This window comes from Aotus nancymaae, unplaced genomic scaffold (genome assembly GCF_030222135.1).
Source record: "Aotus nancymaae isolate 86718 unplaced genomic scaffold, 86718_ANA_hifiasm-v0.15.2.pri h1tg000059l, whole genome shotgun sequence".
Taxonomy (NCBI): Eukaryota; Metazoa; Chordata; class Mammalia; order Primates; family Aotidae; genus Aotus; species Aotus nancymaae.
In genome coordinates this window covers 56,044,701-56,070,155 of record NW_026988473.1, presented here as the reverse complement: position 1 = coordinate 56,070,155, position 25,455 = coordinate 56,044,701, and the positions used below count along the sequence as shown (strand labels likewise).

The window sequence follows — 25,455 nt, the reverse complement described above, 5'->3', positions numbered from 1 at the left end:
TTTTATTTTTTAAACAGTTATTACTCTAGGCTTAGAAGCTGAGAATAGTTTTTTTTTTTTTTTTTGAGACAGAGTTTCGCTCTGTCACCCAGGCTGGAGTACAGTGGCACAATCTTGGCTCACTGCAACCTCCACCTCCTGGGTTCAAGTGATTCTCCCGCCTCCCAAGTTAACTGGATTACAGGCGCATGCCACCACTCCCAGCTAATTTTATATTTTTAGTAGAGATGGGGTTTGACCTTGTTGGTCAGGCTGGTCTCAAAGTCCTGACCTCAGGTGATCCGCCCACCTTGGCCTCCCAAAGTGTTGGGATTACAGGCATGAGCCACCGCGCCTGGCTCACAGTCTTTTTAAAAAATCTTTTTCCTGTCATGTAGTGCATGTTCTAGGTGGAAAGGCAGATACATACACCAGTAAATATGATAAGGAATATAGGTACAGAATATATCAACTATCTCAGCTGGTGCTACAGTAGAGTGATCATTCTGCTAGTCTTCTGATGAAGAGGTCAGCTGGTGATGACAGGAATCTAAGAAGGAGGTCTAGATAAGTTCTAGCCATTGAGTTTGATGTTCCTTGTATTCGGGCTCCTCATGAGACCTTCAGGTGGAGATGCTGGAAATGTGAGTCCAGAATTCAGGAGTGGGCCCTGGACCAGAAGATAGGTTTGCAAGTCAGCAGGTGGATGGCCACTGAAGCCGTAGGCACTGTGTGCAAAGCCAGGAGGCCCCATCAGACCTCTGGGAGCTTAGAGGGTGGGTAGAGGAGGAAGGAGCAGATGAAGAGACTAAGAATAGGTGATTAGACGTAGGAGAGTCCTACAGAAGTGGTTACTTCTGTGGGAACCTAGGAAAGAGAAGAGTTTTGAGAAGGAGGGCATTTTGGAGGTGCAAGGCTTGAGGGTGGAAGAATTCCAAATGGCGGCCAGTGGCTCTGATAGGAAAGGTTGTTGGGGGCTGTGAGAAGATCCTGCTCAGGGTTCCCCAAGCCGTCTCTGCAGTGTTGACTTGAGGAAAAAGCTTGAGCACTTGGTCTAGTTTCTGAGACAGAGGAAACCCTCACTCCACTGTACTGTGAGTAGTGATGCTCTGTAGAAACAGAAGCCCTGCACTTGATTTTGGTTAGAGACATGGAACTCTGGATAACCCAGACACCAGGTTTCACGTTCTGCCCAGTGGCTTCCTTGAGTGCCCACGGATTCACTCCCACTAAGGCGAGTTCTCAAATTGCATAAAGGTCAAATCTTTTCACCTTCTTACTAACCTTTGTTGATTTGTCTGTTTCTTACCCCAGCTCCTGTCCCTTCTACATGTTCTAGCACATTCCCTGAAGAGCTCTCCCCACCTAGCCACCAGACCAAGAGGGAGATTCGCTTCCTAGAGCTGCAGAAGGTTGCCTCCTCTTCCAGTGGGAACAAGTATGTTCTGGGCCTCTCCTCCTGGGATAGGGCCTCAGCCTCCATCCATTCCTCACATCCCTACCTTCTAGAGTTAAGCTACTGAGCAGCCTCTGGGAGTGCTTGGAGTATCCTTTAGATTTGGGATTTTCCCACCTCACCCAGTACTAATTGGGGAAATTGGTTGGGATTTGTCATGGGCAAGAGGCCTCCCTCAAAAGCTGATCCCTATTTATGGAATATCCTTCTTCCTCGGATACTCCAATGAAGTCCCTTCTCTTAGCATATCTCTGCAGAGGTAAGGAGAATATATCACTTTCTTTTTTTCCTGACAAGCAAATTAAGTCAGTGAGAAGAAAAGTTTTCTCAAGATTATGTCATGAGACTTGAGGTAGCACTGCAAACAGAACCAAGGTGCACAGGCCTCCCAGCTGCTAGTGCGCACGTCCATACCCCACTTTCCCCTTGCTGCCTGTTGCTTTTTGCTTCAGATCTTAGGCTCTTACCAATGCACCTGGGCCTTCTCCCTCCTCAGCTTCCTCTCAGGTTCCCCAGCATCTCCCATGGGCGATATCCTACAGACCCCACAGTTCCAGATGAGACGGCTGAAGAAGCAGCTTGCCGATGAGAGAAATAATAGGGATGAGCTGGAGCTGGAGCTGGCCGAGAACCGCAAGCGCCTCACCGAAAAGGGTAGGTGCCTGGCACGCTGGCAGATGTGTGTGAATGGACTTACCAGAGGGATGTCCCCTTGGCCTCCCGTGTTGTCCCCTCTGCTGACCCTGGATCTTAGAGCTCAGCCCTGGGCCTGTGGTCAGGCTGACCTTCTGAAAGTTGTGTTCTGTCTTTGTCCCCATCTTCTCTTTCCCTTAGATTGGATGCCATATTCCTCCTCTTCCCTATGTTGCCTCCTCCTTTCCCCTCCTTCGCATAGTTCTGTGCTGATTCTCTTTTCTTCCTCCCTCCGCTTTGGGCAGATGCACAGATAGCTATGATGCAGCAGCGCATCGACCGCCTGGCCCTGCTGAATGAGAAGCAGGCGGCCAGCCCACTGGAGCCCAGGGAGCTTGAGGAGCTGCGTGACAAGAACGAGAGGTACAGCTGTCCCTGCATTCCTTCCCAGGCCCCAGCCCCTCTCTGCACCCAGCCAGGGGCCCATACACTCTTCTCACTGCTTCCCTCCTTCACAGCCTTACCATGCGGCTGCATGAAACCCTGAAGCAGTGCCAGGACCTGAAAACAGAGAAGAGCCAGATGGATCGCAAGATCAACCAGCTTTTGGAGGAGAATGGAGACCTTTCCTTTAAGGTGGGTGTTAAGGTGGTCTGTGCATGGAGGCCTCTCAGGGCTGAGGTGGTCTGGAAGGCTCCCCAAGAGAGGGTTGAGAAGAATGTCCCACCTGTCTTATGCTTCAGTCTCTCCAGAGACCTGCATATTTTGCCCCTTTCCTTGTCCCATAATTGGCTACTTCCAGGGTACTGGGTTGTGACACTCAATTTTGATTTGTAGTCCTGAATTAGAAGTGTGATGGCTGTGATTGGTTTGTGGAGGGTTGGCAGGATAACTGGAGGCATTCTGCCCCTGGGGATCAGGGAGCAGACAGCAGTGGTGGGGTCATTGTTGACCCTGGGATTCCCACTTGCCCTTCTCAGCTGCGGGAGTTTGCCAGTCACCTGCAGCAGCTACAAGATGCCTTCAGCAAGCTAACAGAGGAGCACAGCAAGGCCACTCAGGAGTGGCCAGAGAAGCAGGCCCAGCTGGAGAAGGAGCTTGGCGCAGCCCTGCAGGACAAGGTAACCCTCTGCTGGGGTCACAACCAGTCTTGACCACACGTGCAAAGTTGAGTCCAGTTTGCCACTCTGCTCTTCTGGGCCTTTGGGTATTAAGCTGCTTTCTCTTCAGGGTTTAAGTGTGCTGTTCTGTGAGCTTAAGTCTAGTACACATTAGACTTTTTTTTTTTAAATTTTTTTAATTTTTTCCCCCAATCAGTGCCCTCACTTTACAGTACACCTTTCAGTCCTATCTCTGCTGTTTACAAGATGTGGATCTTGGACAAATTAATCAATCTGTTTCTCTAAGCATCCTTTCCCTAAAATGGGAGTAATAACGAGTAGCTGCCTCATCACCTATTACGAGATAATGTATGTAAAGCACTTCACACATCGTGTAGTGTCAAGTAAGCTCTCAGTGAACCAGTTGCTATTATTATTGTTGCTACTGGTAAGAACTCAACTCGGTCACTTACTAATAACTGTGTAGCCCTCAATCAAGGCACTTAGCATCTGGGCTTCAGGTTCTTGCTCTGTAAGGGGCATAGTAATACCTGCCTCCCACATTTGTAGGTGAATTAGAAATTCAGGGATACACCCAGGCCGGGCGCAATGGCTCACACCTGTAATCCCAGCACTTTGGGATGCCAAGGTGGGTGAATCACCTGAGGTCAGGAATTCGAGATCAGCCTGGCCAACGTGGTGAAACCCCATCTCTACTAAAAATACAAAAAACAACAACAACAAAAAAAAACATCCCTCTGGCAAGTCCAAAACAAAACTGGGTGTGGTGGTGCACACCTGTAGTCCCAGCTACTCAGGAGGCTGAGGCAAAAGAATCACTTGAACCTGGGAGGTGGAGGTTGCAGTAAGCTGAGATCTCACCACTGCACTCCAGCCTGGACGACAGAGTGAGACTCTGTCTTTTTTTTTTTTGAGACAGAGTTTTGCTCTTGTTACCCAGGCTGGAGTGCAATGGTGTGATCTTGGCTCACTGCAACCTCCGCCTCCTGGGTTCAAGCAATTCTCCTGCCTCAGCCTCCTGAGTAGCTGGGACTACAGGCGCACACCACCATGCCCGGCTAATTTTTGTATTTTTAGTAGAGACGGGGTTTCACCTTGTTGACCAGGATGGTCTCGATCTCTTGACCTCGTGATCCACCCGCCTTGGCCTCCCAAAGTGCTGGGATTATAGGTGTGAGCCACCACGCCTGGCCCAACTCTGTCTCAAAAAGAATTCAGGGATGCACCCGGTACAGCCTATTGTAGGTGCTTAGTGAACAGTGGTGAGGAAGTGGGTTTGGGGCTGGGGGGTGCTGCACTGCTGCTGGTATTGCTGCCCAGAGGATGGTGGGCAGCTTGTGGTGGTTTGGATCATCCAGGACTGAAGACTTATCTGAGGAAGGGTAGACAGTAAGGAAATTTGAAGTAAACTCAGCAGCCTTGGGGAAGTAGTAAGTAGGTCACATTATGACTTCATGCTGCCTTAGAACTAGGTCTAGAGAGTCAGGTCCCTCACGGTCCCAGTTCCATGGTTTCTGCTTTTTTCTAGGCCAGGGGAAAAGGAGATGTTGGTAACAAGATGATGGGCCTCATGTTTGTTGATGTTCATGAGGGCTGGTGTGGTAATCTGGTGCTTGTTCCACCTCTCTGTTCACACGGGTCTCATTTACTCCCAGAAATGCCTTGAAGAGAAGAATGAAATCCTTCAGGGAAAACTTTCACAGCTGGAAGAACACTTGGCCCAGCTGCGGGAGAACCCACCCCAGGAGAAGGGTGAGGTGCTGGGTGATGTCTTGCAGGTAGGAATGCACAGGAAGACCTGTGTGCTGGGGGTCGGTATGGACTCACATCTGGTACATTTGGGTTCCTGGTGTTCCTCCATTCCCAGAGGGGCTTGGTGACTGAGGAGTCATGCTGATCCCAATTTGTCTCTTTCTACCACCAGTTGGAAACCTTGAAGCAAGAGGCAGCCACTCTTGCTGCAAACAACACACATCTCCAGGCCAGGGTGGAGACGCTGGAGACTGAGCGGGGCCAGCAGGAAGCCAAGCTGCTTGCTGAGCGGGACCACTTTGAGGAAGAAAAGCAGCATCTGGCTAGCCTGATCGCCGACCTGCAGAACTCTATCTCCAACCTCAGCCAGGCCAAGGAAGAGCTGGAGCGGGCCTCCCAGGCTCATGGGGCCCAACTGACTGGCCAGGTGGCCTCTCTGACCTCTGAGCTCACCACACTCAATGCCACCATCCAGCAACAGGATCGAGAACTGGCCAGCCTGAAGCAGCAGGCCAAAGAGGAGCAGGCCCAGCTAGCACAGACCCTCCAACAGCAACAACAGGCCTCCCAGGGCCTCCGCCACCAGGTGGAGCAGCTGAGCAGCAGCCTGAAGCAGAAGGAGCAGCAGTTGAAGGAGGTAGAGGAGAAGCTGGAGGCAACTAGGCGGGACCACGCCCAGACACTGGCCACTGCTGCAGAGGAGCGAGAGGCCTCCTTAAGGGAGCGGGATGCAGCTCTACAGCAGCTGGAGGCACTGGAAAAGGAGAAGGCTACCAAGCTAGAGATTCTGCAGCAGCAACTTCAGGCTGCTAATGAAGCCCGGGACAGTGCCCAGAGCTCAGTGACAGAGGCCCAGAGGGAGAAGGCAGAGCTGAGCCAGAAGGTGGAAGAACTCCAGGCCCATGTTGAGACAGCCCGCCAGGAACAGCATGAGGCCCAGGCCCAGGTAGCAGAGCTAGAGGTCCAGCTGCAGTCTGAGCAGCAAAAAGCAAATGAGAAAGAAAGGGTGGCCCAGGAGAAAGACCAGCTCCAGGAACAGCTCCAGGCCCTCAAGGAGTCCTTGAAGGTCACCAAGGGCAGTCTTGAAGAGGAGAAGCGCAGGGCTGCAGATGCCCTGGAAGAGCAGCAGCGTTGTATCTCTGAGCTGAAGGCAGAGACCCGAAGCCTGGTGGAGCAGCGTCAGCAGGAACAAAAGGAGCTGGAAGAAGAGAAGGCTAGGCGCAAGGGGCTGGAGGCTCGATTACAGCAGCTTGGGGAGGCCCGTCAGGCTGAGACTGAAGCCCTGCGGGGGGACCTGGCAGAGGCCATAGCTGCCCAGCGCACGGCTGAGAATGAGTGTGAGCAGCTCGTCAAAGAGGTAGCTGCCTGGCGTGAACGGTATGAAGATAGCCAGCAAGAGGAGGCACAGTATGGCGCCATGTTCCAGGAACAGCTGATGACTTTGAAGGAGGAATGTGAGAAGGCCCGCCAGGAGCTGCAGGAGGCAAAGGAGAAGGTGGCAGGCATAGAATCCCACAGCGAGCTCCAGATAAGCCGGCAGCAGAATGAGCTAGCTGAGCTCCACGCCAACCTGGCCAGAGCACTCCAGCAGGTCCAGGAGAAGGAAGTCAGGGCCCAGAAGCTTGCAGACGACCTCTCCACTCTGCAGGAAAAGATGGCTGCCACCAGCAAAGAGGTGGCCCGCTTGGAGGCCTTAGTGCGCAAAGCAGGTGAGCAGCAGGAAACAGCCTCCCAGGAGTTAGTCAAGGAGCCTGTGAGGGCAGGAGACAGAGAGCCTGAGTGGCTAGAAGAACAACAGGGACGTCAGTTCTGCAGCACACAGGCAGCGCTGCAGGCTATGGAGCGGGAGGCAGAGCAGATGGGCAGTGAGCTGGAGCGGCTGCGGGCCGCGCTGATGGAGAGCCAGGGGCAGCAGCAGGAGGAGCGTGGGCAGCAGGAGAGGGAGGTGGCGCGGCTGACCCAGGAGCGGGGCCGGGCCCAAGCTGATCTTGCCCTGGAGAAGGCAGCCAAAGCAGAGCTGGAGATGCGGCTGCAGAACGCCCTCAATGAGCAGCGTGTGGAGTTTGCTACCTTGCAAGAGGCACTGGCCCATGCCCTGACGGAAAAGGAAGGCAAGGACCAGGAGTTGGCCAAGCTTCGTGGCCTGGAGGCAGCCCAGATTAAAGAGCTGGAGGAGCTTCGGCAAACCATGAAGCAACTGAAGGAACAGCTGGCTAAGAAAGAAAAGGAGCACACATCTGGTTCGGGAGTCCAATCTGAGGCTGCTGGCAGGACAGAGCCAACAGGCCCCAAGCTGGAGGCACTGCGAGCAGAGGTGAGTAAGCTGGAGGAGCAGTGCCAGCAGCAGCAGGAACAGGTCGACAGCCTGGAATGCAGCCTTGAGGCTGAGCGGGCCTCCCGGGCTGAGCGCGACAATGCTCTGGAGACTCTGCAGGGCCAGTTAGAGGAGAAGGCCAAGGAGCTGGGGCACAGTCAGAGCGCCTTAGCCTCAGCCCAAAGGGAATTGGCTGCCCTCCGCACCAAGGCACAAGACCACAGCAAGGCTGAGGATGAGTGGAAGGCCCAGGTGGCCCGGGGCCGGCAGGAGGCTGAGAGGAAAAATAGCCTCATCAGCAGCTTGGAGGAGGAGGTGTCCATCCTGAATCGCCAGGTCCTGGAGAAGGAAGGGGAGAGCAAGGAGTTGAAGCGGCTGGTGATGGCCGAGTCAGAGAAGAGCCAGAAGCTGGAGGAGAGGCTGCGCCTGCTCCAGGCAGAGACAGCTAGCAACAATGCCAGAGCTGCAGAACGCAGCTCTGCCCTGCGGGAGGAGGTACGGAGCCTCCGGGAGGAGGCCGAGAAACAGCGGGTGGCTTCAGAGAACCTGCGGCAGGAGCTGACTTCACAGGCTGAGCGTGCAGAGGAGCTGGGCCAAGAATTGAAGGCGTGGCAGGAGAAGTTCTTCCAGAAAGAACAGGCCCTCTCCGCTCTGCAGCTCGAGCACACCAGCACACAGGCTCTGGTGAGTGAGCTGCTGCCTGCTAAGCACCTCTGCCAGCAGCTCCAGGCCGAGCAGGCTGCTGCTGAGAAACGCCACCGCGAGGAGCTGGAGCAGAGCAAGCAGGCAGCTGGGGGGCTGCGGGCAGAACTGCTGCGGGCCCAGCGAGAGCTTGGAGAGCTGATTCCTCTGCGACAGAAGGTGGCAGAGCAGGAGCGAACAGCTCAGCAGCTGCGGGCAGAGAAGGCCAGCTATGCAGAGCAGCTGAGCATGCTGAAGAAAGCGCATGGCCTGCTGGCAGAGGAGAACCGAGGGCTGGGTGAGCGGGCCAACCTTGGCCGGCAGTTTTTGGAAGTGGAGCTGGACCAGGCCCGGGAGAAGTATGTCCAAGAGTTGGCAGCCGTGCGTGCTGATGCTGAGACCCGTCTGGCTGAGGTGCAGCGGGAAGCACAGGGCACTGTGCGGGAGCTGGAGGTGATGACTGCCAAGTATGAGGGTGCCAAGGTCAAGGTCCTGGAGGAGAGGCAGCGGTTCCAGGAAGAGAGGCAGAAACTCACTGCCCAGGTAAGGTGCTCAGCCCAACCACTGCCCCAAAGATCAGGAGCTGAGAGTGCGGGGACATCCATCCTCTGTGTTCCAGGGCCTCTGGCCCCTACACTGGAGTGTCTTGCTTTCCCTTATTCACTGGGTGGCAGAAAAGCAGAGGTGGCTGGTGGAGTTCAGGTCTGTTGCCCCTGTCATCCTAAAGAAAATATCAGTGGCCTCCCCTCCCCTGAAGGCTCTTGTCACTAGAGAGTCAAGTTGAGATGACCACCAGCCCGTTCCAGGGCACACTTGCACTGGATGCCTCAGGAGCTGCCGGGGACTAGAATAAACCTAACTAACTGGCATTTTTAAACGTACTGTCAATCTAGCTCCTTGAGGGAAGAGTATCAGGGCCTCAGTGAGGTCAGTCTGGCAGCAGGGCTGGTGCCTCTTTGGCCCCATCTCACTGTGTCTCGTTGCTCCTCCCCCATGTACAGGTGGAGCAGCTAGAGATATTTCAGAGAGAGCAAACTAAGCAGGTAATGCCTGGGGTCCTCGCTAAATGCTGGCTGCTTAAACGGTGACCAGTCTCAGTGCATGAGCCCAGCTGCAGCTTGCCTCCACCAGCTCCTGTTGTGAACTGTTTGTGAAGGGGGCAGGGTCAAGCCATGGAATCCTGGCCCAGGCTGCCCAGGAGTGCGGTGTACTGGGCTCTCTCTCAGGCCTCATCCCACCCGTCCCAGGTCGGCCTTTCCACCCTTCTGCACCTTCTCTCATCTGCCTATCAGGGACAAGGGGTGGCACTGACTTCCTCTTTCCCATACCTGAAACAATGACGGACACAATCCTTGGGATTCCAAAACTTCCCAAGTCCTGTGACCAGTTAAGAATACTCAACTAAGAGGAACAGCAGAATTAACTGTGGGCCTTGTTTAACATGGTACCCTTTTGCCCAGAGTATGGCTTTATGGAAGCCTTGAAGGTGATAAGCAAGGCAGCCCCCACAGGTTAGGGAGGATTATAGGCTCGGGACACTTGCCCATCACTTTCTGGGGCTCTAACCCTGAGCACAGCATAGAGATGCCTGGAGCAGGAAGGCTGAGGGTGAAGGAGCAGGAGGGGCCTATAGATGGGGGCGGGGAAGTGGGAGTCACATGGTCTGCTGCCTCTTTCTCACGGGAATCTGTGTTGCCTGAGACATCGAGGCTATAGAGCTGGTGTTAGTGAGAGCACGCTTTCTCCATCACTCACCTACCCAGCCACCCCAGGACTGCTGAAAAATTGGGCCCTCCACTTCCTCTAAGGAGCCTGAGATAATGGGGGACAATCAAAGTGAACAACAAACAGTTAGCAATGGAGCCCTTGCCTCTCCCCTGTGCTGCCCAGTCATGCTTGAACTCCCAGAATGCTTAGAGCAGCCAGGGGTGCGTGGGGCTATGTTCTCTCTCTTCTCCTACCTCCCTGTGCTCTTCTTCTTTGTGGGAGTGGGGTGGGCTTTGGAGTACGTGTGCTGCCCCTGCTCTTGTCTTCCAGCAATCTGTTCCCCCATTGTTAACCACAGCAGCCACGCTGCTAGCACCAGCCCTAACGGCCTGTGGATATTGGAAAGAGGTCTGAGCATCTGTGGGCTTTGGCTTTGGCAGTTTCTGGGAGGGAGGTATGGGAACTGATTATGTCTGCTAGAATTACAGACTAGGACCTGGGAAGGTTGCCACTGTGGGGAGGTGGCAGCAGCAGGGTGGTGGTGTCAGGTCCCCAGTCAATTCTCCTGATTCTGGGGGTGACACGGGTCGGGCAGGCCTCTGTCTCTGCAGGCTAAGGGTAGAGACGAGTATGGACAGGTGGCCCTGGCAACATCTATGTTAAGTCGCCTCATTCAGGCCCTGCCAACCAGCCTGGACAGCAGGCTATTCCCTAATAGAGGCCAGAAAAAGGGCCTCAGTTTCTTCTAGGAACACTAGGGATCCTGGTCTGGGAAACCCCATGATGCGTCTGAATATCCAGGGAAGTCCTGAGTCTCCTGTCCTCCTCTTCCCTCCCCAGGTGGAAGAACTAAGTAAGAAACTGGCTGACTCTGACCAAGCTAGCAAGGTGCAGCAGCAGAAGCTGAAGGTGGGACAGCTGAGGGAATGGGTCTGGCCTCTGGACAGGGGAGGGAAGCTCTTCTCTCTAAGCCCTTGGGCTGTAGTGGGTGTCAGGGCAGAGGAGGGGCACCCTGCATTCCAGGCAGCCCTCCCAGGAGGCCTATGGCTCAGAAGCTCATGTGTGTCTTCTGGAAGCTCTCAAGAAACAACCAGGGTGGTTCCCATCTCTCGACTGTCCCTGTCCACTACAGCAGCTACTAGTCATGTGTGGTTAAATTTATTAAATCCAGTTCTTCAGACACACTAGCTACATTGCCCCTGCTCAGTAGCTACACATGGTGAGTGGCTGCTGTATTGAACAGCAGGTACAGAACATTCCACTACTGCATAAAGTTCTGTTGGACAATGTACGTGTAGATAGTCTGCGCTGAAGGAACGAGAGTGTCCAGTGTCAAATATTATGATGCAGTTTAATAACATTCTTAATGCTTTCAACTATGTCACCTTCTTTGGTTTAATACTTTCTTTTTGCAGTTCTAGGCTTCACAGCCTTTAGTCAGGGGCAAAGGAATTGGGCACCAGTGGCATCGGGACTCACTAAAGCCCTGGTGTGTCCTAGGAGTTGGTGGGAGCTTAGAGGTTCAATTCTGCTCACCTTCCATACCATGGTGTCACGCTATGTCTGATTGCGATAAACACGTTGTGCTGGGAGAGGCAAAGGTGGGACGCTTCTATACAGTATTGGCAGCAAAGCACTTGCTTGCCTTGCAGATAGACAGAGAATCAGGCCCTGCTCTTAAGGAATTATGGTCCGGACAGAAGGCAGTGTGGGGATCATAAATAAGCCTCCATGGGCTTTTCTAACTTACTCTGCCATTAGTCATTGTTACTCTGGTCAATTTGCTTCAATCTCTGAACTCAGTTTCCTCCTTTGATAAGGGGATAAAGTGACTTCTCAGAGTGGCTTTGAGGAGAAACAAGTTCCCCTTCCTCAGAGAGCTCACATGCCAAGTGCCTCACTCCAGGGTCTGCACCTGGGTGTTCCCCAAGGATCAGTTCTTGTCCTCCTAGGGGAGACTGTGTGTGTGCGCGCATGCAAAGAGCATGAGACACTTTGTGTCTGGTCTCAAAGAAGGCAAAGATAGGGCAGGAACTGGTCAGGGAAAGGCTTCCATGGATGTGGATTGAAGGGCGTGTGGGCTTCAGGTTCAGTAGGCTGTAGTTGGGCAGAGTATATTTGGGGTGGGGTAGTTTTGTCCATTTCCTAAGAAAGTGCAGGAGTCTAAAGCACCTGTGGAGCCCCAGTGGCTGGTGCAGATGAGTAGACTTGGGTGACCAGACCAGCTTTCCTGAGTGGTCTTTCTTCTCAGGCTGTCCAGGCTCAGGGAGGCGAGAGCCAGCAGGAGGCCCAGCGCCTCCAGGCCCAGCTGAATGAACTACAAGCCCAGTTGAGCCAGAAGGAGCAGGCAGCTGAGCACTATAAGCTGCAGGTGAGGAGCCCAGCCCAGGCCCGTGCCACCTTCCTCCTTGCCCTCCAGCCTCTGCCCCACCCACCCACACTATCTGCCTACAGATGGAGAAAGCCAAGACCCATTATGATGCCAAGAAGCAGCAGAACCAAGAGCTGCAGGAGCAGCTGCGGAGCTTGGAGCAGCTGCAGAAGGAAAACAAAGAGCTGCGAGCTGAAGCCGAACGGCTGGGCCATGAGCTACAGCAGGCTGGGCTGAAGACCAAGGAGGCTGAACAGACCTGCCGCCACCTTACTGCCCAGGTGCGCAGCCTGGAGGCACAGGTAAGAATCTCGCTAGCAGACTCGCCTTACCTCTGTCCCCTTGGACCTCTGTGCCCTCTTCTCCTAGGCCACTGCTGCCTTAGGCTTTTCTTCACTCTCTCCCTGGCCCAATCCTTCTCAGGTTGCCCACGCAGACCAGCAGCTTCGAGACCTGGGCAAATTCCAGGTGGCAACTGATGCTTTAAAGAGCCGTGAACCCCAGGCCAAGCCCCAGCTGGACTTGAGTATTGACAGCCTGGATCTGAGCTGTGAGGAGGGGACCCCACTCAGTATCACCAGGTCAGGAGGCACCCTTTCTCCCTATGTCTGTTGTTTTATAGAGTGCCTACTGTTGACCAGGCTGTATCCTAGTGAGATAAATAAGATATGATCTAAATTTATTCTTAGAGAAGAAGAAAACAGGTATTATGCCAGATGTCTATTTAGGGCACAGCTGGAATAAAAAGGTGGTGGTCAAGAAAGGCTTCATGGAAGCTGTCACTACTGCTGAGTCTTGAAAGCATCACAGGTGTGTGTGCCAGGTTGACAGAGGAGAGCAGTGTGAGCAGAGGCTGTGAAAGAGCCTGACCAGGCTGAGATGCGAGGCCAGGAAGGCCCAGGATCCTAGAGGGCTATCTGCACTCCCCGTTGGAGACTGGCTACTAGACTTGATCCCAAAGGCACTGAGAAAACTTTGGTGACTGTAATTGAAAGGTTTAAGGGGAGGAAAAACGGAACCTTGGAAGAATTTGAAACTAAAGAGTTCACAGTTAATTTGCATCTTAAAAAGATTATTCTAATAGCTAGTATAGAATACTGGAAAAACATACTGTTTTTAATTAATCACTTATATTGTACTTACTTTGTGCTAGACATAAAGCACTCATAACAATTATACCTAATTTATCCCCCAACAACCCTCTGAGGAAGGTTTATTATCTCTTTTAACAGATGAATCTGGGGCATAGAGGGCCAGTCACTTGCCCAGGGTCCCCCAGTGGTAGAGCTGGGGTTTGACCCTGGGCAGCCTGGCCTGAGCCCTTGCTTGTCACCACTCTCCTGCCTCTCTCAGTGCCATGATGAGTCTAGGTGAGAGAAGATGAGGCAGACCAGGGAAAGGACATGAGCATGGAGAGGGTGTGGTTAGGAGAGCTGTTCAGGAAGCTTGGTAATTGGGCTTGCCAAGTGGGACAACATGGATTATACCCATTTTCATGGCTTGAGGGCCTGGGTGGAGGGTGCTCCTACTCACTGAAATGGGAGATGCAGGAGGAAGAAGACAAGTGGGCTTAGATTGGGACATGTTTGCTGTGGAGCAGCCATGGGCATCTGGTAGGGATGGAACATCTGGGTCTGGGTGTTGCCACTATGAGGAGGTATTAGGAAAAGCCAGGGGAGTGGACTGAAAGAAGGGTCCAGGTCAGTGGTTTTCCTTGGTACCTCTTAAAAATCAGAGATGGGCTGCTTGACCTCATCTGCTTGTAGTAAGTATGGGAAATGGTCATTTTGGAGCAAAGGGCTGGACAAAATGACTTTAGCCCAAAGGACTGTTCCTCATCAGGTTTCCTTTCCACAGCAAGCTGCCTCGTACCCAGCCAGACGGCACCAGCGTCCCTGGAGAACCAGCCTCACCCATCTCCCAGCGCCTGCCACCCAAGGTAGAATCCCTGGAGAGTCTCTACTTCACACCCATCCCTGCTCGGAGTCAGGCCCCACTGGAGAGCAGCCTGGACTCCCTAGGAGACGTCTTCCTGGACTCGGGTCGTAAGACCCGCTCCGCTCGTCGGCGCACCACACAGATCATCAACATCACCATGACCAAGGTCAGGCTGCCAGAACGGGGGATGGGGGCTGCAGGGTGGCAATTCCCACTTCCTCTCAAGGGTGTCTTTGCATCAGACGCTCAGTCAGGAGCAGGCAGGGATAAGCAGTCAGTCCATGTTACAGATGGGAAAGCTGGGGTCTTAAAAAGGGCAGTGACTTGGTTAGGGCCTCTTCTGAAGAAAAGGTCAGGGCTGGGATTAGATTCCTACCTTGACTCTACATGCATTCTCTTCATGCATAGCACTGCGCAGGATGAAGGGAGAGAACGTGGCAAAGCTGCAGCCTGTCCTGTGCCTCCCGGCACGCCCCATGCAGCTGAGAGGCATTGTCGCTGCGCAGTGGACTGCCTGCCAGGCTGCAGGCTCTTGCCTTTGTTTCACATCTTGAAGAGGTGGTTTGGGAGGAGGGGCAAGAGACCTCTGGTACAACAGGGAGGACCTGTGTGTGCAGGGTGTCCCCTGCTACCAAGAAGTTGGGGAAGTTCTAGAAGATGGTCTGGGCCCTGGAAGCTTGGACTGAGGGACAGCAGAGGCTGTGGGATGAGCCTGACTAGTCAGGAGACATGGGGCCCAGCCCCAGCTCTGATACTTCCTAGCAGTGTGATTGTGGCTAGTCACTTCATTTCTCTTTGCACTTCACCTCTAAAATGGCCTGATAAACACTCTGCATTTCCTCCCTTAAAGCACTGTGAATAGACTTGATGAAAAAGATGCATAGAAAAGAGTCTTGACAACATCAGCACCACCCTGTGAGGGCTTCTGTCAGTCAGTAAGGCCCATTTCTTGCAGACAGACACGTTAAGGACCTTTGCAAAGCAGTTGGGAGGATGTGCCATGGAGTCTGGGTGCTTTGGGAGGGAATGGGAAGCTTCTTTACAGTGCCAGAGTCCACCTCACTGCAACAGATTCATTCTCTTTTCCAGAAGCTAGATGTGGAAGAGCCAGACAGTGCTAACTCATCCTTCTATAGCACGCGGTCTGCTCCTGCATCCCAGGCCGGCCTGCGAGCCACCTCCTCTACTCAGTCTCTAGCCCGCCTGGGTTCTCCGGATTATGGCAACTCAGCCCTGCTTAGCCTGCCTGGCTACCGCCCCACCACTCGCAGTTCTGCTCGTCGCTCCCAAGCTGGGGTGTCTAGTGGGGCCCCTCCAGGTGAGGGGATTACAGGGACTTACTATACCCAAAAATTAGACTGGAAGGTGGATCATGGCACAGGGAAAAGAGGCAAATTTTTAAAAAATCCAAGGCTGGCCTCCTTGCTACTGCCCCGTAGCCCCTCCTTCCTGCAGCCTCAAGGGCCTTCCTTACCTGTCCATTTCAGGGCTGGCTGTGTTGGGCACTCTTAGCCAGAGTGAACCAGGGATGCTCACTAAGGGTCTGGGATTCCCAGCACAATCTTGGGGAGTCCTCTGTGTCCTTCTCAGGTGGTGATGGGCTGCTAGAAAGGTCAGGCTGGCCAGACTCTTCCTGGAGGCTCTTGCCCTTTGGGTGTACCAGGGAGCACTTGGGAATCAATTCCTTATTTTGTTCCTCTGGGTGTTGGGCACTAAGCCTTGGTGGGTGAATAAGATGTAGTAGCAGCCTCTGCATGTGACCTCTTCTGCCCTTTCTAGGGAGAAGGTGGTGAGCAAACCCCTAGGATAGAAATAGTCTGTGTGCCTTACTCCTGCACCTGCGGCACTGAATCAGACTCTGGCTTAAAATTTATGGGGTAGGTGGCAGCAAAGGCTGGCAAGATGCCAGGGTGAGCAGGTGACCTGCCAATTTCCCTGCCCTCTACAGGAAGAAACAGCTTCTACATGGGCACTTGCCAGGATGAGCCTGAGCAGCTGGATGACTGGAACCGGATTGCAGAGCTGCAGCAGCGCAACCGAGTGTGCCCACCACACTTGAAGACCTCCTATCCCCTGGAGGCCAGGGTGAGCCCTGGGGTCACTGTGCAGGTCCTCCCATCCCTGGCCTCCCTTGAAATCCCACCTGCTGATCTAGCCTGAGCACTAGGGCCCTGGATCCCTGACTGGCCGAGGAGGGGGAGGGTGACCTCATGCTTCCAAGCAGAACAGCCAGCAGGGAGGGCATTCAGGAGTGAAGTCCCTGGGGGTGGCCAAGAGCTCAGAGAGGAATCTAATTAGGACTGCACTGCTTGTAGCCATTCGCCCAGGGCGTAGGTAGAAAGTGGAACAAGAAGGGAGGCCTTGTGAGGTAGGAAGGGTCCACCTACCCTAAGTGTCAGGTGAGTGCAGAGTTCTGGGACAGCCCCAGTTCCTGCTCCATATCCATACAGCTACAGTCCACTGACCACCTCTTCCACTAATGCAGCCTTCCCTGAGCCTGGCCACCATCTCAGATGAGGAGATGAAAACTGGAGACCCCCAGGAGACCCTGCGCCGAGCCAGCATGCAGCCAATCCAGATAGCAGAGAGCACTGGCATCACCACCCGACAGCAGCGCAAACGGGTCTCCCTAGAGCCCCACCAGGGCCCTGGCACTCCTGAGGTAGGCGCAGTGGCTCCAGGTCAGGTCCAGCTCACCAAGGACCAAAGGGAGCCTTTCCTGTCTCCCCTTCTCTCCAAGGGCCTAGCGCATGGATGGGAACTGCTGGGAAGGGAAGCCCTCTGGCTCAGAATTGGGGAGGGCAGCAGGTTGCACAAGCTGACTTACAAGGTCCACTCAGCTGAGAACAAGACACCTGGCTTCAGATGTGACTCCTCTCGCTACTGTCTGCCTAACTGTCCTCTTCCCCATAGTCTAAGAAGGCCACCAGCTGTTTCCCACGCCCCATGACTCCCCGGGACAGACATGAAGGGCGCAAACAGAGCACTACTGAGGCCCAGAAGAAAGTGGCTCCAGCTTCTACTAAACAGGTGAGGCTGGGGCTGGGGGGAATGAAGCGATGCCCTGGTGGGACCTTGCTGGCAGAGCATGGTGCAGCGGGCTAGCCTGGGAAGGCAACATTAGGTCTCCTAGTCTGACAGCCCTTCCTTGCAGGCTGACCGGCGCCAGTCAATGGCCTTCAGCATCCTCAACACGCCCAAGAAGCTAGGGAACAGCCTTCTGCGGCGGGGGGCCTCAAAGAAGGCCCTGTCCAAAGCTTCCCCCAACACTCGCAGTGGAACCCGCCGCTCTCCACGCATTGCTACCACCACAGCCAGCGCCGCCACTGCTGCTGCCATTGCTGCCACCCCTCGAGCCAAGGGCAAGGTAGAGGCACTGGCAGGATGGGGGAGGGAAGCCCAATGAGAGCATGGACACCCCCAGACCGCCCCAAGGAGCAGCATCCAAAAGATAGGGTCACGCCAGGCTGCTGGAGGGTGGTGGGGTAAAAGGTGTCCCTGTCCTGGTAGCTACTTGTTATCAAGGAGAGAAGACAAATGGCCCCATTCTCATGGAGAGCACCCAGAGCTGCTCAGGCATAGCCAGCAACTGATAACCCGGGGGCTCACAGAGGATGGGAGCAGGAAGAGGTCTTCCAAGCCAGTGGGTGCAGGCTGGCATCCCAAGTTCTTATCTGGCCATGTGTCTGTGTCTCTTTCAGGTAAAGCACTAAAGGGCTAGTACCAGAGAGTGGCCCCACCTATGTCCCCGATGCTGACCTCACCTGGTCTTCCTTCTACTGTCCCTCTCAGTGCCTTCTCTCAGCTCCCAGGCCAACAGTAGCCAAACCCCTAGAGACAGTAATGTCTGCCCGCACCCTGGCCTGGTCCCTGGACCTTCACTGGCGCCTTCTCAGAGCTGGACCAGGAAGCCTAGAGCATGGACAGTGTGGGTGCTCTCCCTACCTTGCCTCCTTTTTTCTTAGAGCAAAGTCACTTCTCCATCACAACCAGATTTGAGGCTGATGGCTGGGTCCTTAGGCCTAGCCAGTCTTCCTCTCAGCCTCTGGATCTAGAAGGGACCAGAGGAGGAGTAGGCCCTGGTTCCTACTCTCCCGGTGGCTGGGCCTAGCAGGGGCCTTCACTCTTGAAGTCCGGGACTGGGTCTGACTTGGTGGCAACACCTGCAAGAGGATGCCCTTTTCCAGCACGGATGGGCCCTGTGGCTCAGGAGTGGGGTGGAGGGATAACCTTCAGCGGCAGCTCACACCCTGCCTTCCCCAGACTTGCACTGGGGTGGGATCTGGAGTGATGGGAAGGTTTTTAAGGGCCAGGGATGGATCTTTTCTAAATGTTATTACTTGTAAATAAAGTCTATTTTTCTCCCTTGAGTACTGAGTTGCCTTGATCTAAGTGGGAAAGGGTAGGGGGGAAATCTGGGTTCTTTGGAGCCTACCTTGTCCCCGCTGAGTCTTCCAGACCACCTCCTTCCTCTCATCCCTTTTCCTGGGGCCACATCTTTCTTTCTTTCCAGGTTTCCCACTCTCCATTACTGGCCTCTGCTCCTGGGGAGCATTATGGGCTGTTCTCTCTCTTCTTTTTCAAGGGCCTGTGTTCCCCTGAAGCTGGTTTTGTCTTTCGCTTCCGTGTGGCAGTCCCTCTCTTCCCATACTCCCTCCTGGGACAGGCAAAGTTCCTGGGAGTGAAACGAAGCTAAATGAACAGATGTCAGGATGCCTCCATTGAATAATCCTTTATGAGGACCCACATGGGGATAAGAGATACAGTGTGGATCTGAAGCAGCCACTGCCCCCATCCCTTCCCTGGAACAGTTCATTAGAGTGAAGGGGGGGAAAAAAACAAATACAGCGTGAAGACTGAAGTCTGCAGAATAGCCAGAGCTGAAAGCGGGTGACTTCACTGAAGAGGCGGTGTTTCAGCCAGGCTTGAGAGTTCCCCTGTTGGGGTGGTGAGGAAGGCGGGACCAAATGAGCAGAGGCATGGGAGTGGGAGCTGTCTGGGAAAAGCAATAGTTGGAGGCCTTCAGAAAGTCACATAGGAAATGTAGGCAGGGCCCTGGAGTGCAAGGCTAAGGCATCAACAGTCTTGGTTTCAGTGGTTTCTGAGCAGTAGAGCAGTGTGAGGAGCAGGACAAGAGAATGGCAGGAGGAGGAGCATTATGGGAGGCTGCGATTTCCTAAGTAGATGGGAATGGAGTTTGAATTTGGTGAGAGAAAGAAACCAAAGCAGAGGAGAAGGGGGTGTGCTGCTTGCCCGTACAGCCTACAGGCAGTCAAGGACTGTTCACTCCAGGTAGGTAGGTAAGACCCAGGCTCTGGTTAAGGTTGTGCTGCTGCTGGCCCTGTGCTGTGGCTGGAGGGCAGGGCTTCTTGGGTGGGGGGCAAGGCTGTCCTCAGCCCAGCCTAGGGAAATGAAGGCAGACAAGGATCAGGCCAAGGAAAGGAGGGACACATCTCATCATTTTGCCCCAGGCCACACCTCCCCTGCCTAAGTTCCTTTTTGTCTCCTTAGGCTGACCTTGAGGAATGCTGGACATTAGTTTAGAGGCTGCTCTGGCAGAGCCCACCCTTTCCTCCCCACATATGGAAACAGAGCTCTTCGTGTTCCTGGAGGCCTCTCCTTAAGCTCCTCACCCAGAGCTGGGCCAGGACGACGTGACGCTGGACAACCTGTTCGGGGTCCACGAGCACACAGGAGAAGTTGGTGCCGTGCAGGGCAGGGGTCAGCTGCTCCAGCACCAAGGTCCTGCTCAGCTGTGTACCTGTGCTCCCACGCTCCCAGCTGGAGCAGAAAGGAAGGAAACATCATGAGGGCCACAGAAGGAGGCCTCCTCCCACCCATCTGGCTGCTGCAACCCTCACCTGGTGCTGCCCTCCCACAGGCCTGGAAGGTGCTCAATGAAGGAACCATTGCCCAGCCAGTAGAGGATGCTGAAGTGGGGGAAGCGGCTGCAGGCAGTACAGGACAAGGTCAGCGTTCCATCTAGGGACACAAGCAGCAGTTAGCCCTCCCGAAGAGCAGGCCCTTTCCCTGGCCTGCTCTGCTGTGCCCTCCCTGCCAGCTCCCCCTAGGTGGGAAGGTCTGTTAAAGGGGAAGTGCAGTTGTCTCCGAGAGGCCCTAGCCCTAAACACAGGGAATATAGGGAAGGGTCCTTGGTTCATGTGATGACTCCTCTTCTGAGTCTGTCTCCTCAGGATGACCTTTTCTAGTACTCAGTCTGTGATCTGGGAGCCCAGGTGACAGAGGCAGTGCTGGGTGGCTACTGCTCCTATGAGATGGCTAGAGGCCAGTGGGCTCTGGGTGGAGGGACTGGCCTTGGAGTCCACTGCAATCAAGGCTCTGAGAGGTCCTGTGACCATTACTTACGTCTGAGTTCTCTGTCCTATTTGATAGGGAGCATCTTGGGAGCTGCGCCAAGCCCGTACCCGTGACGCTGGGTTGTGGAGGGAGAATGTGGGGGTTCAGCCCAGCTGGCCCAGTTGGTGGTGCATGGCAGAAGGGGGCTGGCGCTCAGGAGTCAACCCAACCCTGGGAACCTCTGTGCCCACAGCCTACCCCCGACCACCTGTGCTCCTTACTCAGTGGCAGTTCCACCTCTGGCCAGGTCACCTCCAATGCTGGACATTGCTTTGCTGCTGGGAACACTGGGGGCTGGGAGGAGCAGGGGTTCTTTGTGCTTCTAGCTGAGGCAGTGGCAGCTGTGGTGGTCTGCGAGACAGGTGTGGCTCTGTCCAGGAGAGTGATGATGTGGGCACACAGGAGCAGGACCCACAAAGGACTGGGGACTGAAGAAAGGACAGTCACAGGTCAGCGGCTGGGCTGCCTGGGAGCGCTCAGCATCATGGCTTCTATCTGGACTGGAGACAGAGTGGGCTGCCCAGGTAAGGAGTACCTTCAGCCCAAAGATGTCTGGGCTCTAGCCAGGGAATCAGAGCAAAAGAGGGGCCCCTTAGCACCCACCCCTTTATTGAATACAGAGAAGCTTTGGAATGGAGCCAGAGCCACAGCATCTGCCCAGGTTCTTAAAGCAATAGCACCAAGTGGGTTGGATGGTGTTTGCCTTGGGGTGAAGGCTCAGGGTTAGCCTATCACTCCATTCCGTTCATAGACCTCACCCTACCCCGCCTGCCCATGGGCAGCCCCGAGGCCTACCTGGTATCCACTTGTGTCTCATGGTCATGATGCATGCGTCAGGAGCTGGTAAGCTTGGCTCTCTATCTGTGACAACGTCCTCTTCTCTGGTGAAAGGTGGGGGAGGAGAATCATAAACCACTGCCACGTTTTCTCAGTAGCTGGCTTTTCCTCCCGTAGCGTAGCCTGGAGCTCTTTCAGCACTTAGAAACAGAGCTAGGGGGTCATCCAGTGACAATCCCCCCCAACCCCTGCTCTCATGACCAAAAATGGTAAGATGCTTACCTAGTCCAATCTTACCCCTTCATTAGGGAGGGCAAAACTGAGACCCAAAGAGAGAACACGGACTCACCGAGTCACCCTCTCCAGCAACAGAGCTGCTTCTGGGAAGGGCAGGATCCCAAGCAATCCTTCTGGGAAAGTACTGCCCCCATCTTCTATTTCACTTTCACTTTTTAAACAGAATCCCTTAAAAGTGAGTGTTCTCAGAAACCTTCAGCTCCCGGGACCCCTACCTCTCCAGATGATACCAGACTGGGACCTCTAATCTACCTCTACGCCACCCCCAGGGTCACCTAGGGTGTGAACTAGATGACAGTCTCTCACAGATCAATTCTGTCCCAGCCAAGGGTCAGGACTTTGGTGTCCACCTCCCCTCTTCAGACCCAGGTTTTTGTTTCCATGTGAACAGGCTTCCTCCTCCACCTTCACACTGATATTCAACGGGACAACTTTCCTGGGCACTGGGGACCCCAAGCTGGATCATTTTCACCATTTCAGGCTCAAAGCCACACCAGCCCCTCCACATCCTGGCCTTTCCCAGGCTTCCCACTCTCCCAGCCACCAGCCCCAAGGTTGGCTACATCTCCCAGTACCCCACCCATGGGTCTCTCATCCTAGCCCCTCTGGCCAGGGCTACAGGTCTAGGTTCACTAGTATTCCCAGACTCCTCCTACCTGGTTCCCAAGAGGTCCTGAAGAGCCTGCCTTTCCAGAAGCTCCCCTCTGTGAGCTCCAAGACAAGCGGGCTGTGTCTAGCTGCATGTGAACCCACCACAGGAAACACACCGAGACCACTTCCCCTTGTCCAAAGAACTCACACAGCTAACCCAGGAACTGACACACAGGCTCGAGAGCTGACCCCCAACAGGAGATAGACAGGAGCTGTGTGTCTGAGGTTTGTGACTCCTGTAATCAAGAGGGTGTGAGGGCTGGTGACAGAGCCAGGGAGGCCCCCAGATGGAATTGCATCAGGAACACAGTCAGTTGTGATCTCCTATGTCTAAATTAGGAATATGCCTTTTCTACAAGAAAACAATAGGAGACTACAAGTCACATCTTGTAGGTGTGAAGTTCAACTTTTTCCTCCTCTCAATTCCTCCCTCTACCTCCTGCCCCAGGGGCTTCTAATACTATGATGTAAGGGAAATTCCTCCCAGGAATACCAGCATCTCCAGGAGTTAGGTCAGGAGGCAAGGCTGCCTGGGGTTTCTGAAAGATACAGTCCAGTGGGGGATGGTAGGGACAGATGACAGGACTCTGCCTTAGTGTAACCAAGACCAGAGTTGGGCAAAGGGGAGGTTATGGGACTCAGGACTGTTATGAGTGAAAAGAGCTTTGGACAGCCTGGTCTCGGCTTCTCACCTGCGTCTGACATGGGGGTGGGAGAAAAAAGTGAAAGGAAGTGATCCCTGGGTCCTTTGACCAGCCACATTCACCTCTCTGAGAAGAGGAACAGCCCCAGAGGAGGCATAAGCAGCAGGGCATCATGGGAAGCCACAGCTGGGGAAGAGAAGCCGAGGCTGAGTACGGCCCTGAGGAAGGCAGGTGATGGCAGGACACTGGCCTCAGGCAGTGAGAATATAGAGTGACCTCAGTCTGAAAGCAGGCCCAGTGATGCCCCAGGCCCTCTCAGGCCACAGGACAGGAGCCCAGAATTCTACCACTCCCACGGATGTCGGCAGGGGAACAGCAGGGAATGGCAGAAAGGCAGGGCCAATCAACCCCAGACCCTCAGGTCTCAGATGGGGAGTTAGCAAAGGCAAGACACGCCTGGAGACCCCAGAAAGAGGTGGGAAGAAGAAAGCAAGATAAATGTTCAGCTTTCCAACCCAGCTCATGGAGCTTTATTCAGACGGGAGTGACAACATCCTGCTTGGTTCTTGCTGCTCTTGAAGGGGCAGGCGCTACTGGGTCTATTCCCTAGAAACCCAATGCCGAAGGCCCATGTTTGACCTCCCACTTTATTCAAGTCACCAAGGACCAGGGCTGGGGCCTTCCTAGAAGCCCCTTAAAACCTATACTCACCCAGGCCTTATTCCTCTACCCACCCACCCACCACTCCTGTTGTCAGGCCCAGGGAGGACCCATGAATGACAAAAATCATGTAGGGATATTCCCTGGCCTGGGAATCCCCTGCCAGCTTCCAGGGCATATCATCTGACATAGGGAGAAGTTGACATGTCATATTCTTCTGACTCATGAGCAAGCACAGGCACATGCATATGCACTCTTAGGCTTTCAGGAAGGAAGTGTGGCAGAGTGACTTTTGGCACGTGTCACCACTCCACTGAAGGATCCACTGAAGAATGCGCTTACATAAGGGGCTGTCAGTCACGGCTGCCAACAACTGCCCCATGACCCAACTGTATGACCTCTATTCTTGGCTGACCAAAGCCCTGCACACAGGCAAGTATCCACAGTGCTGATTCTTCCAGTTGTCTCAAAACAAATCTTCAATGAATTGAGGCCCCAAGGCTCCCCTTGTTGGACAAGTCACTGATAAGGTTCCACTTGCCTCAACTAGCCTATAGCTCCCGGACAGAGGGAGACAGAGTCAGAAACAACACCTGTCCTGTGTCCCAGACAGCGGGCGGGGGAGGGAAGACACTTGGGGCCTCAGTGCTCACCCGTGGCAGTAGCCTGAGTACGTTAGCTCTTTACTAAGTGCACCAGGCTTGAGCCCACACAGAGAAGGAGAAGGGAGTGGGTGGGCTGAGGCCTTCAGCTACCTGGGAGCCCAGCAGTGTTCTCAGCCAGAGATGAAAAGGCTCCTTTAAACCAAAAATATGGCTCTGCCCCCACCCTGCTCATACAGGGAGGGTGAAGCCTGGAGGGGGGCAATTCCTATGCTCCACAATAAAAAAGGGTTTTTTAAATATATTCATCAAAATAGTTTTCTTTTAAAAAGCCCCCCACTGCTGACAGCCCCACTGGCTGGCTCTCCATCATATCCCTCCCCAGTCCGACACAGCTGGAGGGGTCCTGAGTGGCCCAAGCACCCCTTTGAGTCTTTCCCACCCAGGAGTTCTTTGTGGGCAGGGAGGAGAGTGCCCTGAGGTCCACGGCGTGTGGGGTGGGTTCTCCAATGATGCTCTTCATCACTATTCCAAGCCCAGGATGTAGTTGATGCCTTGGACTAGGCCAATGATGACAGGCTGCCAGGCTACCAAGTATCGAAGCCAGTCTAGCAGTTGCCCATACATGACGTGAGGCCTCTCCCAGCTGTCAGTGTGTTAAAGAGGCTCTGTGCAAGAGCTGCCAGGGGTGAGCTAGCATGGATGTGGGGGGCTCCCTGGGTCTGCCCCACTTTCCAGCTGCTCCACAGCCTAGAGGAATGGAGACTGCTTTCTGGAAGGGCCCACCCAGCCTTACTTCCTACTCAGCCAGCACTCCCAACTTTGCCCTCCCCGCTCCTCTTCCTCCTCACAGCCTGTCCATTGGAGTAAAAAGCTGAACACAGAGAATGCAGGATGCAGGACAGAGGGGACTGGTACGGGAGACAGGACAGACCTGACAGAAGTGGAGAGAGAAATCCTAGTTCCCCATGACCAACATGCAGGGAGGGCCTCCTGTAACACCTTCTCTAAGAAGGAACTGCCAGCATGAGGCAGCCACAAATCTATCTATCCGTGACAATGGCTGCAAGGAGGCTGAGAACAGGCAATACTCCTAGAATAGGGAGACTGGGGGTGTATCACGGGGCAGGATTAGCTGCTCAGCTTCCCATCATGGTTCAACATGTTCTGGTTGGGGACAGAGGGGAGGGCCCCAGGAAGACCCAAATGCAGGTCACACTGACCAGTACTTTCTTCCCACAGCCCACTCCCAACAAGGACCCCAATAAAGGATACGGATTGCTGAACATTCTCTTGAGGTCTACCTTCTCTTTGCAGTAGGGACACGTCTGCTTCTTTCCCACGATGCACCAGCCGCGGATGCAGAACTCGTGGAAGCTGAGCACCGCTGGTCAAGGGAAATGGTGGGAGCCAGGGCAGCACTCCAGCCCCACGCCAGTCTTTGAAAGGTTCAAATCCTGGCTTTGCTCTTTATCAGCTCTATATCTTGGGCAAGTCCCTCTGTCTGAACCTGTT

General features: G+C 54.2%; 3 protein-coding genes across 17 annotated transcripts in view; 1 reads left to right on the top strand and 2 right to left on the bottom strand.

Moving 5' to 3' along the window:
• NUMA1 (nuclear mitotic apparatus protein 1) overlaps positions 1 to 18,322 on the top strand; it is a 77,515-nt gene extending 59,193 nt beyond the window's left edge. For 7 of the 8 annotated variants that reach the window (XM_012456871.3, XM_012456866.2, XM_012456867.2 and 4 more), the window contains exons 8-26: positions 1,294 to 1,417; positions 1,932 to 2,089; positions 2,374 to 2,491; positions 2,587 to 2,704; positions 3,049 to 3,189; positions 4,845 to 4,967; positions 5,114 to 8,479; positions 8,938 to 8,979; positions 10,484 to 10,552; positions 11,895 to 12,014; positions 12,098 to 12,316; positions 12,438 to 12,595; positions 13,872 to 14,118; positions 15,042 to 15,270; positions 15,901 to 16,037; positions 16,438 to 16,614; positions 16,866 to 16,982; positions 17,107 to 17,319; positions 17,654 to 18,322. In XM_012456871.3, the coding sequence (XP_012312294.2) occupies positions 1,294 to 1,417; positions 1,932 to 2,089; positions 2,374 to 2,491; positions 2,587 to 2,704; positions 3,049 to 3,189; positions 4,845 to 4,967; positions 5,114 to 8,479; positions 8,938 to 8,979; positions 10,484 to 10,552; positions 11,895 to 12,014; positions 12,098 to 12,316; positions 12,438 to 12,595; positions 13,872 to 14,118; positions 15,042 to 15,270; positions 15,901 to 16,037; positions 16,438 to 16,614; positions 16,866 to 16,982; positions 17,107 to 17,319; positions 17,654 to 17,665 (5,888 nt within the window). In that variant the 3' untranslated portion in view covers positions 17,666 to 18,322. The remainder of the gene's footprint in view (positions 1 to 1,293; positions 1,418 to 1,931; positions 2,090 to 2,373; positions 2,492 to 2,586; positions 2,705 to 3,048; positions 3,190 to 4,844; positions 4,968 to 5,113; positions 8,480 to 8,937; positions 8,980 to 10,483; positions 10,553 to 11,894; positions 12,015 to 12,097; positions 12,317 to 12,437; positions 12,596 to 13,871; positions 14,119 to 15,041; positions 15,271 to 15,900; positions 16,038 to 16,437; positions 16,615 to 16,865; positions 16,983 to 17,106; positions 17,320 to 17,653) is intronic. The other variant, XM_012456872.2, reaches the window with a different exon arrangement.
• IL18BP (interleukin 18 binding protein) lies at positions 4,364 to 23,083 on the bottom strand. Of its 7 annotated transcripts, none has more exons than XR_001108133.3 (5): positions 21,105 to 22,032; positions 20,531 to 20,737; positions 19,814 to 19,934; positions 18,388 to 18,627; positions 4,364 to 4,850 (listed from the first exon to the last, which is right to left on the bottom strand). XR_001108133.3 is itself a non-coding variant. In XM_012456888.3 (5 exons), exons 1-5 carry the CDS (start codon positions 21,130 to 21,132, stop codon positions 19,271 to 19,273), a joined length of 588 nt encoding a protein of 195 aa, XP_012312311.2. In that variant the 5' UTR covers positions 21,133 to 22,032; the 3' UTR covers positions 18,666 to 19,270. The 7 variants fall into 7 exon arrangements, 6 of the variants coding, with proteins under 6 accessions (XP_012312313.2, XP_012312311.2, XP_012312310.2 ...); XM_012456888.3 differs by lacking the exons at positions 4,364 to 4,850; positions 18,388 to 18,627 and adding exons at positions 18,666 to 19,354; positions 19,586 to 19,733; XM_012456887.2 differs by lacking the exons at positions 4,364 to 4,850; positions 18,388 to 18,627 and adding exons at positions 19,261 to 19,733; positions 22,040 to 23,083 and having other exon boundaries at positions 21,105 to 21,190.
• Positions 23,084 to 24,004: 921 nt separating this feature from the next.
• Positions 24,005 to 25,455, bottom strand: part of RNF121 (ring finger protein 121) — a 64,881-nt gene continuing 63,430 nt past the window's right edge. For both annotated transcript variants that reach the window (XM_012456878.2, XM_064365255.1), the window contains 2 exons: positions 25,216 to 25,317; positions 24,005 to 24,586 (listed from right to left, as the gene is read on the bottom strand). In XM_012456878.2, the coding sequence (XP_012312301.1) occupies positions 24,466 to 24,586; positions 25,216 to 25,317 (223 nt within the window). In that variant the 3' untranslated portion in view covers positions 24,005 to 24,465. The remainder of the gene's footprint in view (positions 24,587 to 25,215; positions 25,318 to 25,455) is intronic.